At 33.7% G+C, this 17,399-nt stretch overlaps 2 protein-coding genes across 7 annotated transcripts; one reads left to right on the forward strand and one right to left on the reverse strand.

Moving 5' to 3' along the window:
• Positions 1 to 3,536: 3,536 nt before the first annotated feature.
• On the reverse strand, positions 3,537 to 5,745 carry LOC142627446 (uncharacterized). The gene is made up of 2 exons (XM_075801310.1): positions 5,691 to 5,745; positions 3,537 to 4,735 (listed from the first exon to the last, which is right to left on the reverse strand). The coding sequence occupies exons 1-2, from the start codon at positions 5,706 to 5,708 to the stop codon at positions 3,812 to 3,814; spliced, it is 942 nt and encodes a 313-aa protein (XP_075657425.1). The 5' UTR covers positions 5,709 to 5,745; the 3' UTR covers positions 3,537 to 3,811.
• A 3,156-nt stretch (positions 5,746 to 8,901) lies between these two features.
• Positions 8,902 to 15,943, forward strand: LOC142627447 (OVARIAN TUMOR DOMAIN-containing deubiquitinating enzyme 4-like). Of its 6 annotated transcripts, XR_012842847.1 has the most exons (7): positions 9,343 to 9,457; positions 10,099 to 10,220; positions 10,633 to 10,673; positions 10,911 to 11,009; positions 11,355 to 11,519; positions 11,731 to 11,981; positions 12,084 to 12,318. XR_012842847.1 is itself a non-coding variant. In XM_075801311.1 (6 exons), exons 1-6 carry the CDS (start codon positions 9,000 to 9,002, stop codon positions 15,929 to 15,931), a joined length of 645 nt encoding a protein of 214 aa, XP_075657426.1. In that variant the 5' UTR covers positions 8,902 to 8,999; the 3' UTR covers positions 15,932 to 15,943. The 6 variants fall into 6 exon arrangements, 5 of the variants coding, with proteins under 5 accessions (XP_075657426.1, XP_075657429.1, XP_075657427.1 ...); XM_075801311.1 differs by lacking the exons at positions 9,343 to 9,457; positions 11,731 to 11,981; positions 12,084 to 12,318 and adding exons at positions 8,902 to 9,024; positions 15,739 to 15,943; XM_075801314.1 differs by lacking the exons at positions 9,343 to 9,457; positions 11,731 to 11,981 and adding an exon at positions 8,902 to 9,024.
• The last annotated feature ends 1,456 nt before the right edge of the window (positions 15,944 to 17,399 follow it).

Here is a 17,399-nt window from a genome sequence, read left to right on the forward strand (position 1 = left end):
ATGAAAACTAATATTTTGAGTTTGGGACAACTCCTTGAGAGAGGCTATGATATCCAGTTGAAAGATTGTAGTTGCTTAATAAGGGATCATCGAAATAATGTGATAGCTAATGTGCCTATGACAAGAAATAGAATGTTCTTGTTAAATATTCAAACTGATGTTATTAGATGTTTGAAGGTTTGTTTTAAAGATTCTTCTTGGTTTTGGCATCTAAGATTTGGGCATTTAAACTTTGGAGGACTACAGTTGTTGACAAAGATGAAGATAGTGAGAGGACTGCCTTCCATTGAGCATCCTAACTAGCTTTGTGAAAGATGTCTCATTGGCAAGCAATCAAGGAAGAGCTTTTCAAAAGAAGCTAGTACAAGAGCAACCAAGCCATTGCAACTTGTTCATACTGATATGTGTGGACCTATCAAGCCATCATCACTTGGTAGAAGTAACTACTTTCTTCTCTTTATTGATGATTTTAGTAAAAAAACGTGAGTTTATTTTTTGAAGCAGAAATCTGAAGCATTTGGTGTATTTAAGAAATTTAAGGCATTTGTAGAAAAGCAGAGTGGCCATGAAATTATGGCCTTAACATCTGATAGAGGAGGCGAATTCACATCAAATGAATTCAAAGAATTTTGTGAATCAAATGGGATTCGCCGTCCTCTAATAGTTCCAAGGTTACCACAATAGAATGGTGTAGCAGAAAAAAAGAATGGTTCAATTCTTAATATGGCCAGAAGCATGTTGAAGAGCAAGAAAATGCCTAAAGAATTTTGGGCTGAAGCTATAGATTGTGCAATCTATTTGTCCAATCGTTGCCCCACAAGAAGTGTACAAGGAAAAACCCCACAACAAGCTTGGAGTAGGAAGAAGCTTACAGTTTTCCATCTTCGTGTGTTTGGGAGCATTGCATATGCATATGTACCGGATCAAGAGAGATCCAAGCTAGATGATAAAAGCAAGAAGTATGTGTTCATTGACTATGATCCAAGCTCTAAGGGCTATAAGTTCTATAATCCAAGCACTGGAAAAGTCATTGTTAGTCAAGATGTGGAATTCGACGAAGAAGGCACATGGGATTAGAGCATCCAAGAAGAGAAGTATAATTTCTTTCCTCTATTTGAAGAGAAAGATCAAGTCAATGAAGTTCACGAAGAGCCTATCACTCCACCTCCATCACCAATAGCATCATCTTCCATTCATGAAAGTCCATCATCATCATCTTTACTAGAGGGAATTTCTAGTGAAAGACAAAAAAAAATGAGAAGTCTCTAGGATCTTTATTATTTAACAGAGATTACAGATGATGTAACACTTTTTTGTCTGTTTGCTGATTGTGAACCTACAGGATTTGAAGAAGCGGTGCAAGACAAAAAATTGAGAAATGCTATGGACGAAGGGATCAAGGCAATAAAGAAGAATGATATATGGTAGTTTGCAACTCTTCCAACTGGAAAGAAGACAATTGGTGTAAAATAGGTGTACAAGTTGAAGAAGAATGCAAGAGGAGAGGTAGAGAGATACAAAGCAAGATTGGTGGTGAAAGGCTATAGTCAACGGCAAGGTATTGATTATGATGAGGTATTTGCTCCAGTTGCTCGTTTGGAAACTATATAATTGCTAATTTCTTTAGCAGCTCAGAATCAATGGAGAATTTTCCAAATGGTTGTAAAATCCTCATTTTTGAATGGCTACCTTGAGGAAGGACTTTATATTGAGCAGCTTATAGGCTATGTTGTAGAGGGGCAAGAAGATAAAGTTTTGAAATTGAAAAAGCTCTATATGGCCTGAAACAAGCACCAAGAGCTTGGAATAGTAGAATTGACAAATACTTCCAGGTTAATGGGTTTTTTAAATGCCCACATGAACGTACGCTTTATTGTAATGTGCATAAAAATGGAGATATCTTAATTGTTTGTCTGTATGTAGATGATTTGATTTTTACAAGTAACAATCCAAGTATGTTTGAAGACTTTAAGAAAGCAATGACTAAGCAGTTTGAAATGACAGATATTGGACTTATGGCCTATTATCTGGGCATTGAAGTGAAGCAAATGGAGGATGAGATTTTTATTTCCCAAAAAGGTCATGTGAAGGATATCCTTGAGAAGTTTGAGATGCTAAATTCCAATACAGTTAGCACCCCTGTAGAATGTGGAGTGAAGTTGTCAAAGCATGACAATGAAGAGAAGGTTAATCCAACATTCTTCAAGAGTTTGATCGGAAGTCTGAGGTATCTGACATGCACAAGACCAGACATTCTTTTTGGCGTTGGACTAGTTAGTCGTTACATGAAAGCACCAACGATGACTCATTTGAATACGACCAAGATAATTCTTTGCTATTTAAAAGGTACATTGGATTGTGGATTGTTGTATTCACTCTCTAAAGATTTTAAACTTGTTGGCTACAGTGATAGTGATTGGGCTGGAGACACGGATAATAGAAAGAGTACTACTAGTTTTGTATTCTATATGGGTGATACTGCATTTACATGGATGTCCAAAAAGCAGTCAATCGTGACGCTTTCCATTTGTGAAGCTGAGTACGTTGTTGCTACCTCTAGTGTTTGTCATACAATGTGGCTTAGAAGTTTATTGAAAGAGTTGCAGATGTTTCAAGAAGAAGCTACGAAGATATTTGTGGATAATAAGTCAGCACTAGCTCTTGCAAAGAATCCAGTCTTTCATGACCGAAGCAAGCACATCGACACAAGGTATCATTTTATTCGAGAATGTATTGCAAGAAAGGAAGTTCATCTTGAGTTCGTGAAGTCACATGATCAGGTTGCAGATATACTCACTAAACCACTCAAGTTTGACATATTCAACAAGCTGCGAGCCTTACTTGGAGTAATCAAGAAAACAAGTTTAAGGGGGGATGTTAGAAGTTACTTGTTTTTAATTAATCTTTCATAAATAAGTGAGTTTCATAAGTTAATGTAGTGGGAAGTTTATTGAAGTTATGTGTGGGGTTTATAAATGTAAGAGTTAGAAAATAAATGTAGTGAGAGTTAAAGGTGGGATGGCGTACTATATAAACCCATTCATCTGTCAAGTTCTAAGCAGGAGTTGAAGAGAAATACAAAACTTTAAAAAGTTCTAACTCTTCCCTCTCTACTCTCTCTCCCTTTATTTAATTTAGGAGTGTGAGTCTCTTCTATACACTAAGTTGTGTGAGTGTTTGTGAGAGTAAGTGAGGAAAGGACCATTAGTATTTTGTTTTATTTCCAACAATGTAACTATGTACGTTTTCGACACTTGTGCGACAGACAAAGTTCATGCAACTATATGTAAGATATAGAAGCATAGATTAGGGCTAGTAAATCAATAAAATTTGGACAAAATCGAGTTGGATGAGAAAATGCTTCTGAAAAAACAAGACAGTAGAAACGTGTAGCTCTGTTTTGACAACAAATCTTTATTTATGGCGTCTGTCCATCTATTGCAAAATAATATTTTTTGCATGTTCAAATCATTCTCTACCATGTTTGATAACTTCATCTATTTTAAAAACCAGAATTTGCAAGAGACATCAATACAGAAAACAATGCAATATTTCTTCAACATTGTTGAACAAGGAAACTACACCATAGTCCATCAAGCATTCTCTGTGACAGCACTAGTGTGAAGTGTGAACTCACTTCAAAAGTAGTGTGCATAGAATGCAGCTAGCATGACAGACTTTTGAGTTGTGAATAATATTGACCTCCAAATCACCCTAATGTGATGTAGAAATTTGCTCAAATATCTACAATAGAAATTAAAAAAATGTAAATGCTACTAACTGCCATGCTTGCTTGTTTCTGGTTTTCACTTCACGCATATGAACTAGAACGTGACGCTGTATACCTTTTACCCCCTCTTCCAGAGTTCATGAGCCATGCTGACTCGAACAATTCTAGAATTGGATCATCGTTCAGAAGGCTTTGATTGCTTTCATCTTCATTATGCTCACCTCCTTTCTCAGCTTCTTCCTTGTCGACATTAATTTTCTCATTCTTCTCCATCTTTTCAATGTGTTCTCCTGCTTTCTTTTCCATGTTTTCCTTTGTCCCCTTCTCTAGTACCTCCTTGTATGTCCCTTTTGTAATGCCTGAATCAAATGCTTTACAAACTGTTTCAGTTTCAGCTTGTGGAGTTTCAGATTTGGTAGGAAGGCTTTCCTTGTTCTCACTGTCAACATTGGCTTGCAAATTTTCAGGCTTCTGTGCTTCATCAACAAAAGCTTGTTCATTATTTTGCTTCTCCCAGTTTATATCGACGATAATCTCCTTTTCCCGTGCACTTCCATGTTCCCAGTGACTCAATTTAGTGATAAAAAAGTTCAACAAGAAAATAACTTGGACCAGTGCACAATCAAAACGAAATTGGTGGACGATTGTAGGAATTTTGTCGAAAGCATAATCAAATTTTTCTGGCAAAGTTTCGGCAAATTGGATAAAGTAGTCGATCTGATTGAATACATGGTTTGATGGAGGAAAAACTTTCTCTATCATGTTTTCAATTGCTAGTATTTGATCATCGGCAAAAGAGAGGATTGTTAACCATTGATATTGCATTGCATATGCTAATGGACTGGCAAATGGGGCTAATTTGGCTATCTTTCTTGTCATCGAACCTATTGTTCCATTAAATTCTTGAGCTTTTGTGTAAGCACTATGAACAATCGCCAAGATTGAAACTCCACAAGTGTGCAATGGTCGATGCCGGGAACTCATTCTGGTAGTTGCTCTTGGTTCCTGAGCAATTCATGTCAAAACTCAAAACATGGGCAAACGATATATGGCAACCAATATATGATTAACTAATGCTACAATATCCAGATATATGGGTTTTACAAATGTACTATTTCTATTTGCTTAAACAATATTCTCTAATTGTTGATCATTTAGATGTCCAATATAAAATTAGCATGATTATATGATTGAGACTTGGGGAGATGTTAGCGGGGCACTCCTCCTTTCAGTGCAATGGAGGCCACCCTACTAGGCCATGGGCCTTTTTGATCACCCATTGACCCCGCCCAGGTAAGTATCTTAAACAATATTCTCTAATTGTTGATCATTTAGATGTCCAATATAAAATTAGCGCATGATTATATGATTGAGACTGTCCTAGCTAAAATACCAAAATAAGAATTGAATATTCATCAATAAAGAGTAATGAATCATATTGTATTTAATCTTATTTGATATACTATTTTTTTTCTATTCTATCTATCAAAAAAATTAGTATATTGTTATCAAAGTAAAAAGTATATTCTTTTTTTGGTTTTTTAACTAGGACAGTGGCAATCATATAATCATTCGCATGTACTACTTTTTATAGAAAGATATATATATATATATATATATATATATATATATATATATATATATATTAACAAGAATATTTATTTAGTAGTTTTCTGATAAATCTGAGGGAATTTTGTGGCCTAGATGTACTGCATATCCAGAATATATATGAAAACTAATAATTATATGAAACAAAAAAGTATGGAAATTTTGTTTTATTGGGGCAGTAATCAAACTTTAATTTACAAAGAAATTGAATGAGAAATAATGTTAGACGTACAGGGATTGTACCAAAAACATAAACATAAACCAAAAAAAAAAAAAAAAAAAAATCCTATTGCAAATATTTTGTCATTGCTTTGGAGAATCAGGCAATTTTTATAAGTGTTAAAGATCATACCTTGTAGGCAAAAGACATGAGAAATGAGAATCCACAATACTCTAAAGCTCGTTGCAGAAACTGATATAAGGATTTGTGGTCAATTATATATGTTGGTACCTTTTAAGTTCGATTTATTAAAGGTGGAAAAAATCAAACGTTAGTGGTGGAAAAATGAACGGCTGGAATAGATTTTTTAGCGGGAGAATCTGATTAGCGGTTTTGACTTTTGGAGTTTCGTTGCTTTGCTTGGTACTGATTCCCACTGTAAGATTTTGACACGTGTTACTACACTACAAATAAATCAAGCAGCACACTCGGAAATTTTTTTTGTCCAAATAAATAAGATAAACTCAAACCCCCCTTTGAGTATATATAATTTTTTTAAAAGTTATATAATAATTAATAATAGATTAGTTCATGTGAATTTGTAGATAAGGTTTTGTTTTTAGTAAAAATTATTTCAAAATTCATTGTAAAAATTATTTATATATATAAGTATAAATTATATATAAAATCTATATATACTTATCACTTTTTGATTTTTTTTTAATAAATTTAGAAATGAAAGATTACTCTATTTATTTGACCTTTTTTTAGAGAGAGTTTCAACCTATGGTGTTTGCTCCTGATGATGCTCTTTATCATCAGACCAAAACACTAATTGATTTTTGGTGTAGGTAGGAATTGAACCCTAGATCTCTTACTCAACCATCAGAGACTTTATCTGCTCTTAACTATAAATTAATAGTAAACTTAGATTTATTATTGGGTGTAATTAAAATTCAAATCATAAACCATGATATACATTTTACATAGGGAGAGAATGACTTAACAAATAATTTGTGAATTATCTTGAGCTTATATTATTCGTAAGCTTATTCATAAACAAAATAGTTAAATTGAAAAATACACACACAAATAATGTGTTTAATCTGTAAAACACAGACTCTTTGAAATTTTGAATATAACACTTAAACCTTTTATAACATTTTTTATCTATAAACCATTAAATATTCATTTTAATAAAAAACAAGTTTCACATGTAATGGCATGTTCTTGTTTAAAGACAAAACTACAATATTGGTCTCTCAAATTTACCTTGTGTGCGCAATTAGTCTCTTAAGTTTCAAGTGAGCACAATTGGTCCCTCAAGTTTTAAAACTGAGTTGTATTAGTCATTTTACTAACTACTGTTAGTTGTGTTACTTACGTGGCTAACGGAATAACGACTTGGCATTTTTTTAATGACGTGACATGTTTTTAATTAAAAAATTACAAAATAAATTTACATGTAAGAAACAATATTTACAATCCGGTACCAAATTAAAAAAAAAAAAGTATTTTCTACTCCATGCTCACAAAAATTTCAATCAAAAAACAAAGAAACCAAAAATCCATGTTAGGCTATCCACACCAAACAAAAAAAAATAACTGTTTTTTATTTCCTCTTCTTTCACTTATTTTTTTCTCAAATAACAAACAGAGACATGCACCTAAAACAAACCTAATCTGATGGGGATAAACTCCAATAATCGTCCATGGAGGTCGTCCAGGGCAAGACCAGACAATCGAAGGCTGTAAGAACCTCATCCATGAAGCTCGTCCATGCAGGATGATGTTTGGATGAGGTTTTGCATGGTAAAGTTTCACAAGAACCCCACCATGTCGTCCAGGGTCGTCATGAACCTCGTCCATGGAAAGGGTCGTCCATAAAGGAAGGACCTCCCTTAGATGCGTGGTATGCTCGGCTGGAAGTCCTCAGGACGAGGACCCCTGGATGAACCCTAGACACTTGGGAAAATTCCTGAGCGTGTAGTACAACTTCTTATTACACGCATAACTCCAATAACAGTTAGGGGAGAAATATGTAACTCTAAAGCAGTTGTGGAAAGTTATTTCTGAACCCTCACACCTCCCCAAATCTAGGGGAGGTTACAAGTTTGATAACTGTTCTTAGGACACTATATAAACATTCATTCAGACAAAACAAAGGTATGTTTTTTACATTTCCCAAAAAGTTGGACCTCTTTGTCTAGAGAGAAAAAACTAACTTTACCATCGGAGGGTTCTTGGCCGACGACCCCGGTCACCTTTGATTGTTTTTCTTTCTTTTTCAGACCATCAAGGCAGCAAGTAGTCCTTTTAAGTTCGAAGTATCCAGTCTACTGATTTTCTTCGCATCATCATAATCATTTTCCCCTTGTTTTTCTATTCTATTCCGAAATTTTCTCGGTTGCCAAACAAGAAATAAAAGGAAACGTAGTTTCAAAGCGTAAGAAAGAAAATCGAAGGAAAAAGAATTACCTGCAAGATAGGAGGAACATTTTTCCCTGCGAGATTTACAAATTGAAGCGTCGTATCCAAGAGCCAACAATCCATCAGTAACTATTGAGGATATTTCAGAATCAAGGACCCATCAATTGCCTTTCATTGTGTACAAATTCAATATATATATATATATATATATATATATATATATATATATATATATATATATATATATATGAAATTCCCCACCAAACATTGGTGTGTGAGAATTCAGATTCATTGTGCTCTTATAGTGACAACTTTCCTACAATCCTCTTCTTTACGCTTACAGATCTTGTTCTTCTCTACAATCTTCGACGTGTTCGCTAGCAAATTCCTCTCACACACACTCGCACATGGATTTTTTAATTTGGTACCGGATTGTAAATATTGTTTCTTACATGTAAATTTATTTTGTAATTTTTTAATTAAAAACATGCCACGTCATTAAAAAAATGCCAAGTCATTATTCTGTTAGTTACGTAAATAACACCACTAACGGTAGTCAGTAAAAGGACTAATACAACTTAGTTTTAAAACTTGAGAAACCAATTGTGCTCGCTTAAAACTTGAGGGACCAATTGCGCACGCAGGGTAAACTTGAGGGACCAATATTGTAGTTTCGCCTTATTTAAATTACATTTCACATAAAATAATACTAAAGGGGTTAAATTGTATACTCCAAACCCAGCGTGTTTGCTCAACTTTTTATTATTATTATTGTTATTATTATTATTATTCATTTTTTTATTTTATAAATTATAATTTAAATATTATTCGACTTGAAAGTGGATTATTCCCTCCGAAGTGCAATCCAAGCCTCTCTATAAAAAGGCTGGGAATCGATTCTCTGATGGTGGCTTTTACACCACAACTCAAAAGGTTTGGACCGGTGGTAATCTATCAGTCAAAGTAAGAAACATTTCAAAAGTAATTTTGTGCTTTTACACATCGTTTTATATACAAGAACCCGTGCATAATCTTGTAACATGGGATTTCTCCTTATCATATGCTCGAATAATGCGGAAACACGAAATTTCGCTTGGTAACCACCGGCCTCAGTTTCGAATAATTTGTATGTATGTGTTGTTTGATAAGGTTTCATGTTCATGTTTCCTTCTCTACTCATATATGTTAAACCCCCCATTGAAGTAATGGGAAAGAAAAAACAAAAGGCTTAAACAACTAAGTGGACAAGTAATTCATATGCTTTCCTTCTTACGTGTGGCTTTGTTTTGGTACTTTTCTTGCAGCTTATGCTTTCTTTTATTACTTGGTTATGATCTTGCTTTATGGTTATTGAAAGTGAATTTTCTTTTGTCATTTTTGCCATTTGAGAAGTTTAATTTGGTGATTAGTATGGATTATGGCCTTGGTTTGTTTCTTTCTCTCTCTTCTGTTTTCAATTTCTTTTCGTTTTTCTTCCGTAATTTCCAGAATCATTGCAAATGTGATTGTCATTTTAGTTCCAAAGATAGGTAATTTTTTTTTTTTTTCTTTTCTTATTATGTACTTTTGTCGATGCATATTATATAGGTGATAAGTTGGATATCAAAGCTTATAGCTTAGTAATTATATCTCTTTTTGATGAGCTGGCTCATCCATTAGATTTTCTTAATTCCCTTGAAGTTTATTTCATTTTTCATGGAAACAGATGTAGCATGAAAGAATAGTAATTTGAGGTCAATCAAGTTGTTAGATTTAAATTTAAGTTGCAGAGTCGTATTTAGCATATGAATGTATGTTCTTGATCGAAGAGATAACTAACGAATTCTTAACCTCTTTTTCATGAGGTGCAAATCATGAAAAAGAGGATGTACTATTTGCTGTTGGATGTGGCTCATGTAAATCTGAATAAATATTGTTGTTCTGTATCATTAAATTACTTGTTTAATATAAGATGAACAAGACGTGCATAGCCATCTTTGGAAAGTGGCATATCAATCCTCAATAAGGGTGGCATGAAATCTTCTTTTTGTGCTGAAAACAATGAATCACCTACTTTTTTGTAATTTTGTATAAGCAGCATATGTGTATGTTGTAGTGAGTGCATCTTTCTATTCAATTTATTGCTTATCTTAATAAATACATTGAGATGCTATATGTTTGGTTGGTTAAGGCATACCTGGAGATGGAAGATGTTTGTTCCGGTCTGTTGTTCATGGTGCTTGCTTGAGATCAGGGAAGCCGTCTCCGTGTGAGAGCCGTCAGAAAGAACTTGCAGATGAGCTCAGAGCTAAAGTACACAATAAACTTTACTGATTTCAATAAGAGACTTACGCTTTGTTGGCATGTTTCAACTTCAAAACTTTTAATTCCTTTTCATTTGTTGTTGAACTGTTTAGGGAACTACAATGTTCACATAACACATATTGGTAACTAGTTTCAGAACTACGATGTTCTGAAACTGGTTGCACGTTGCAGACCATCTTGCTTAAATTTGAAAAGAGAAAAAAAAAAAAATTATTAAATTTTTTTTCCTGTTTTTAATACACTGTTTGTCAGTTTCTGTCACTTGCATTGTCTTGCCTGCCTAATCACTTTCTTTCAGTGCTCAAACACCTGAATTCAATTTTTTTGTGTGGCTTATAACTTTGTTCTGGCCAATTATTAATGTTAATTCTGGTACATCTTCTTACTAAATGGTTGGCAGGTGGCAGATGAATTCATTAGGAGGCGAGCAGAAACTGAATGGTAAGTTGTCTTGAGAATACTCTGTTGTGGATTCCAATGTTGCTTCATTTTGAATTGCTTTAAAATCCATTGGGGGGGTTTTGATTATTTGAGGTTGTTGAAGAGGACTGCCATGTTTATAAAATACTATAAATTTTTGTTGAAGACTTGTACATTATAGAATTAGCCAAACCTGATGAGTTCACTTGGAGCTGCAATTGAAATGAAGCAAGATTTCAAGTCTTTATTCACTGGCAGGTTTCTTGAAGGTGATTTTGACACGTATGTTGTACAGATGCGACAGCCCCACATGTGGGGAGGAGAGCCTGAGTTGCTAATGGCCTCCCATGTCCTACAGTAAGTCATTTTTCTTCTTAAAAGAGTAATGATTATCACACACTTATTGTTGTACACATTTCCTACACTGAAAACACAATTTCACAATTTTAACTGAAATACTCCGTACACTGAAAACGCAATTTCACAATTTTAGCAATAGTGAGTGTCTAACAAGATTTAACCCTCTGAAAATTATCCTCACAGTAGTTTGCTTAGGTTTAGTTTCTTACTTGCTAGAATTCTCATGACTATAATGTGGCTAGGAGTTCTCTTAGTGGCACATAATATATGATATGAAACAGATTGCCCTGTATTTATGGGTTTTGGCGTCACATTTATCGTGATACAATTTTCCATTTCCAGGACGCCAATCACAGTTTCCATGTGGGACAAGAGTTCTGGTAACCTCAAAATTATAGCTGAATATGGACAAGAGTATGGTAAAGAGAACCCCATCCGGGTGCTTTATCATGGTTATGGACATTATGACGCCTTAAAGAGTGAAATTAGTAGTGCAGAATCAATATTGTAAGATCTCTTGCTTCCTTGTGAGATATGTTTTACATCATAACTGCATGCATCAGAAATGCTTACATGATACTCATTAATTGCTAGTTTGAGGTCACTGCTAATGTTGCCTTGGTAACATGAAATACTGTTTTTATTGTTCATCAATTTTCTTAGTATCATCCATCTCTGTTCCACCTCACACGGTTAGTTCATGTACATGTGTGTGTAGGCCTTTTATGGGGAGAAAATATTAGGTCCATTGGGAGGATTGCTGTAGTGATTATCCCAACCATTGAACTACTGCCACCTATGCAAGTGTGTGAGTTTGCTTCCTAATCTGCACAAGGGAAAAAAAAAAAAAAACAAAAAACCACCAAGAGATGTCACATTTGCATAGGTGACAGTGTTTTATTGGTCAGAAGGGCCAATGAGACCACTTCGCCAGTCCTCTTAGTGGACCTAACAATTTCTACTTTATAGGTATGTTTCTAATTTAGATTTTAAAATTTTAATATGACAATTATGAGTACAGACATTGAAACAGTATTGTTTGTCTCATGAGTTCCTTGGGGGTATTGACAGGCGCAAGAAAAGATGAAGGGATAGCTGCAAAGGAGTATAGTCATCTTTGGAATCTTTAAGTGTACTTAGTTGTAACATGTTATAAGCAAATAACACCGCCCTCCCCCAGAAAAGTTATAAATGAATAGTAGTTTTATTTGGTGTAGTAAATTAATGATATCATTTCTTCATGGATTTGAAATCACCTTTTATCAAATTCTAATGTTTGTTCTGGAAATTAAAATGCCCATTGTCACTCTCCTATGTGGATTACAAATTTGTTTTCTTTCATCTGGTAGCGATTATGTCGTTCTATTTGGTTGGAGGGTCTACTAGTTAGAGTAACAATGATCAAATTAGGATGATTGTCAATATCTATATGACCCTCTTCAAAGTGTAAGTAATACACTTATGAAATGCACTTAAGGATATATTGTTTACAGCTAGAACATCATTAGCACCACCAGGAGAAGTAGTTATTTAAATCTTTTACTTGCACAAGGGATAGTTTAATAAGAGAGAATGGTAAATAAAAGTCTGTAAAGATGAAAATGAGTACGGGAATTGAAGCTATAATTCAAGAGATTGACCATTGTCCATACTATATTGAAAAAATTGCGCTTCAAGGTTGCTTTCCATTTGGGCCATAGAGATCTATATTCCATAGTGCTTGTCGATATCAAGAGCCATCCCACCATAATAGAATTCACAGATAAGAGTGTCATTGTAAAGCCCATTGAGGAGAAGGGATTAGGGACTACAAAACTACAAAGTTTCCATCGTTGTTTCCAAAGGTACATCTCAAAGAATTCATTTTACTTCGTGTTTTCTCCTTAAAAAGGTATTTCTTAGGTCTTTTTAATGATCATCGAAGTCTTGGGATTTCACCATGACACCATCGATGTAAACTTCCATGAATTTGCTAATGATATTCATATCATGGAAGATTAAGGTGATGGCTGATGTTGCCAAGGACTACAATTCCAATTAGAAAAAATTAACATAACTAAATAATTTGAAAAACTAACCGTTAGACTGTATGTTCTTTATGTTCATAATATATATGTCAAATATTATGTTAATCAGATGTCACTTACTATTAAATTCGTGAACTAATTTTATATGCATAATTTTAGACGATAAAAATTTAAAATTTAAATATTTGATTGATGACATAGTTATTAATTTTTTATCTTTTATAAATTTTGCAAGCATTAAAAATATAAGAAAAAAAATGTAATATAATGATGAATTTATTAAAATTCACAACCAATAAAAAGATATTAAGTAATGTTGTAGCCGGGGTCTATAGCCGCGTTTTTTGTAACTAAGTTTGTAGCTAAACTTTGTCTATATATATACACTCATATTCAGCTCCGACCAAAGAAAAATTAGAGTTTTTTTTTTTTTTTATAAAAAAAATTAAAATTAAAACCTAACGCAAACAAGATTACTATCTAAATACTAACCCAAACAACAACAATCATATCTTCTTTGTATTTTCTCCGGTCTTTGTCTTCTTCGCTTATTCTGATTTGCCTCTTTATATTTTCTCCAATCTTCTTTTTCATGTTTATTTTCTTCATTTGCTTTAGTTTTCATCTGTGTCATCATGTTTCTCTGTTTCTTGCTATTTGTGATTGTGTTTTTAAAAAATTTTTCACGTCTCTTCTTCTGCCTCTCTCTCTTTCTCTCTCTCTCTCTCTCCTCAATTTTCAAAGTTCTTATTTTACATAAACACTGAATGACTGAAGTTTAATCAAATCCCGCCCACTATTTACAATTTAATTTTTCAATTTTCCACCTACCAGGCCACGTTGCTTCTTTTATTTTATCTCATGTCTCAAAATTTTTTATAAAGCGTTTGTTGATTTATTTTTTCCCTTTTCTTAAAACTAATTGGAGTATTATTATTATTATTATTATTATTATTATTAGGCTAATGTATTGAGTTAAAGATTAATATATATATATATATATATATATATATATATTTTGCACCAAGTTAAAAATTAATATATTATATTGTGACAGTTAACAAATGATAGAATTTAACCAATAAATAAATATTTATTTCAAGTATTTATTCTATTTCTCTCTTTCTCTCCTTAAAACCTAATTGATATGATTTGTTTCACTCTCTCTCTCTCTCCCTCTCCCATACCGTTATGATTTATGTGATACAGTGATAAGGTTGTGATTGTGTTTTTTGTGGGTTTATAATTGTAATTTTGTGATTGTGATTGTGATTGTGATTTGTGAGTCTCTGTTTTAGAGATTGTTGTTTTTAGCATTTTTGCTAGATGCAAGTTGAGGGCTATGAGATGAGAATGGGATATTAGTGAAGTAGATTATGTTGGTAGATGAATGAATTATAATGTATTAAGAAACATGATTTAGTATCTTTGTCTTTTTTTTAGTTTATTAATATTAAATGGATGTTTATTTGGAATTTCACAATATATATATAAATATATATATATATATATATTATGCTTATTCTCTAGCCCTAGCTTGTATGTCTTCTTCTACAATAAAGATTTGACGACTGTATCCAAAATGTCCATTCTATCGTACGCTCTCTTATTTTTGGAGAGTACGGTACCCACCTAAATCTAAACCATCATATTAATGTTATTTTGATCTTGACTATTCATTTAATTTAAGAGGATATTTGTTACCAATAAAGCAAGTCATGTTTATAAAGTAAAAACTAAAAAAAAAAAAAAATCTGTTTTTTATACTAAGTTAGGTGGTTGGAATTTAAAAAAAAAAATCTGTTTATCAAAAAGGTTGAGGGTTGAGTTTATTAGCCTAGAGGGTTGAGTTTATCAAAAAGGTTTGTCTTTCTCCGACTAAATTGATTTGGGTGTTTGTTTTATATGAGATTTGGGTATTGTTTGTTAACCTTGTCTTGAATTTTTTTTTTTTTTTGGATAACAACCTTGTTTTAAAAGTTGATTTGGAATTTTCTCCTATTTGGAACTAAGGGAGACTTAGTCACCAGTAAAATTTGATTGCTTTGCCATCCCAGCTCTCCTTTTTTTTTTTTTTGGGGGGGGGGGTTCAATTGATTCCAACTCTTCTTCGGCATTCTTTGTTCATGCTCTTGTTAAATCATGCATATACTGGTGACTTACTATTGTTCATTTTAAATTGCTGGCTAGGGACATAAGTTGATTCTATGCTTGACTATGTTGGGCCCAGACAGATAACACAAAAATTTCAAACACAAGTATACATTATAATTCTATTGATATGATGGAGATGTATGATTAGTATATGTCTTAGAGATTATATTTTTATATTTCTTTGAACCATTTTAGAGAACTGCTATTATGTTTCCTTGGATGGTATTAATGATTTTCTCCCTCCCTGTTTGTGGAATCCATTCTACCCCATTGGATAGTTCGAGAACTAATGTGATGCAGTCTCTCTCATTATTTGAGTTCCATAAGAGAAAGGATATTTGCTGCAGGAATGAGAATTTTTATTGCTTAGTCATTATTTGGGTTTTGAGTTCTGCTAAGTTTTTTATACTATAAAAATATCTGTTTATCTTTTCTACACTAGAGAAATGAGTGTGATGTTCAGTTACATACTATACCCCATTGTTAAATAGTTGTTTGAGTTCAATTGTTTGATGTTCAGTTACCTACTAGTTTGTTGGTTGTAGGGAAAGAAAGTTCGAAGCTTCACCAAGAAAAAGGCTAGGAGGTCTGAATAGGGCATTCTTTGTTGGTCTGAAAAAAGTAATATGTCGACTACAAGAAAACATGCAGATGAGGATTGCATTGTTATGGTTGAATGCATTTATAATTATTGTGACTTTTATGATTTGGTGCAATAGGGCTAGAGTGGAGCAATAAAAGATTTTCCCATAAGTTTAGCTAATTTGGATCAAATTTATCGCCATTTTGATGTTATTGTTATGGTTTTTGATGTACTTTGTCATCCATCAAATGGATTTTCTGTTTGGAAAGATTAAAATAAATAAATAAACATGGCACTTTGTTCTTGAAACAATATGACTTATGATACCGGATCCATGCAGAATGGGAACATACACCCTCGAGGAGAAACTGATACGAACATGGTGGAATCATGATCACTCTGAGCAAACCCTACCTGGATAACCACTGTGCTGAACTTCTCAAACTGATGCTCGAGGGATTAGATCTTCTTCGTTTCCTCCTTTTAGTTGCTATAGAAATGCTTTAAGGTCAGGGCAACGGCCCGTAGTCGGACCTCTTTTTTAAGGCCCACTCAACATGGTGCCCCTCTTAATAGAGGGGCATGAAAACGCCGTGGAAACTTTGACTGAATGGATAGGGATCAATTGATAGACATTTTTATTGAGAAAGAGAATCTAGGATGAACGCTTTTTTCGTTCGCTATGCGCTAACTGGATGCGTACTCGCATGATCGATCGATGGTCAGGGGAATTGCGCGAATGACGAGACCGACCGAAACTTTTCAGGTAGTACGAATTGCAATGCTTCGCTTGTTTCTATATGATAATATGCACCTTGGTTGCTGCGCTCCCTGTGGGTAATAACAAGAGAGTTAAGAACGAATTATCTTCCAAACAAAAAGAGTGATTGAGTCCGACTCGCAAACGATCGGCAAGTAAAGGACCAATCCTTTTGCACCAGTACTGTTGTGAGACTGGTAATTGGCGGCTCACAAGCAACATATATCTTAAATTGTAACAATGCATGACTAAAGAAACAATGATCTCTACTATCAACAGTGAGTGAAATGGAAATGGATTAACTTAAAATAGATTAGGTTCAAGGCAGTCACTTGCCAAAAAAGCAAAGCACGATAGATATTTCATAAAGTTATATTAAATAATTACGTAATAGGGTCATTCTATCATACTCCCATTTTTTTGTTGGGGGGGGGGGGGGGAACCGTCGGGGTATGGTACCCACCTAAATCTAAACCATTAAATTAGTGTTGTTTTGATCTTGACCATTAATTTAATTTGCGGGAATACTTGTTACTATAAACAAAGAAAAAAATGCCTACAAATTAGTCTCTGACTCTCTCTCTCTCTCTCTCTACGCTTTTGTCTCTTTGGTCTCTATGCTTCTTCTCCCTGAAGCTTCTTCTCTGTCAACTTATTCTCTTCCAAAGTCATGACTACTACTAAACAAAACCCTAAGCAAGACCAACAAAAGAAGAAATAGAGTATTTCAATTCCAGTCGCTCTTTGCTCTAGAGACGATGAGGTTTTTATGCTGAGTTCTTTAGTTTTCCTCTTCAATTTTAGTTATATGAAAAATTCATATTTTGCAAGTCCAAGTTGTTCCTAAAAACAAAATATTATAA

This window comes from Castanea sativa, chromosome 3 (assembly GCF_040712315.1).
Source record: "Castanea sativa cultivar Marrone di Chiusa Pesio chromosome 3, ASM4071231v1".
Taxonomy (NCBI): Eukaryota; Viridiplantae; Streptophyta; class Magnoliopsida; order Fagales; family Fagaceae; genus Castanea; species Castanea sativa.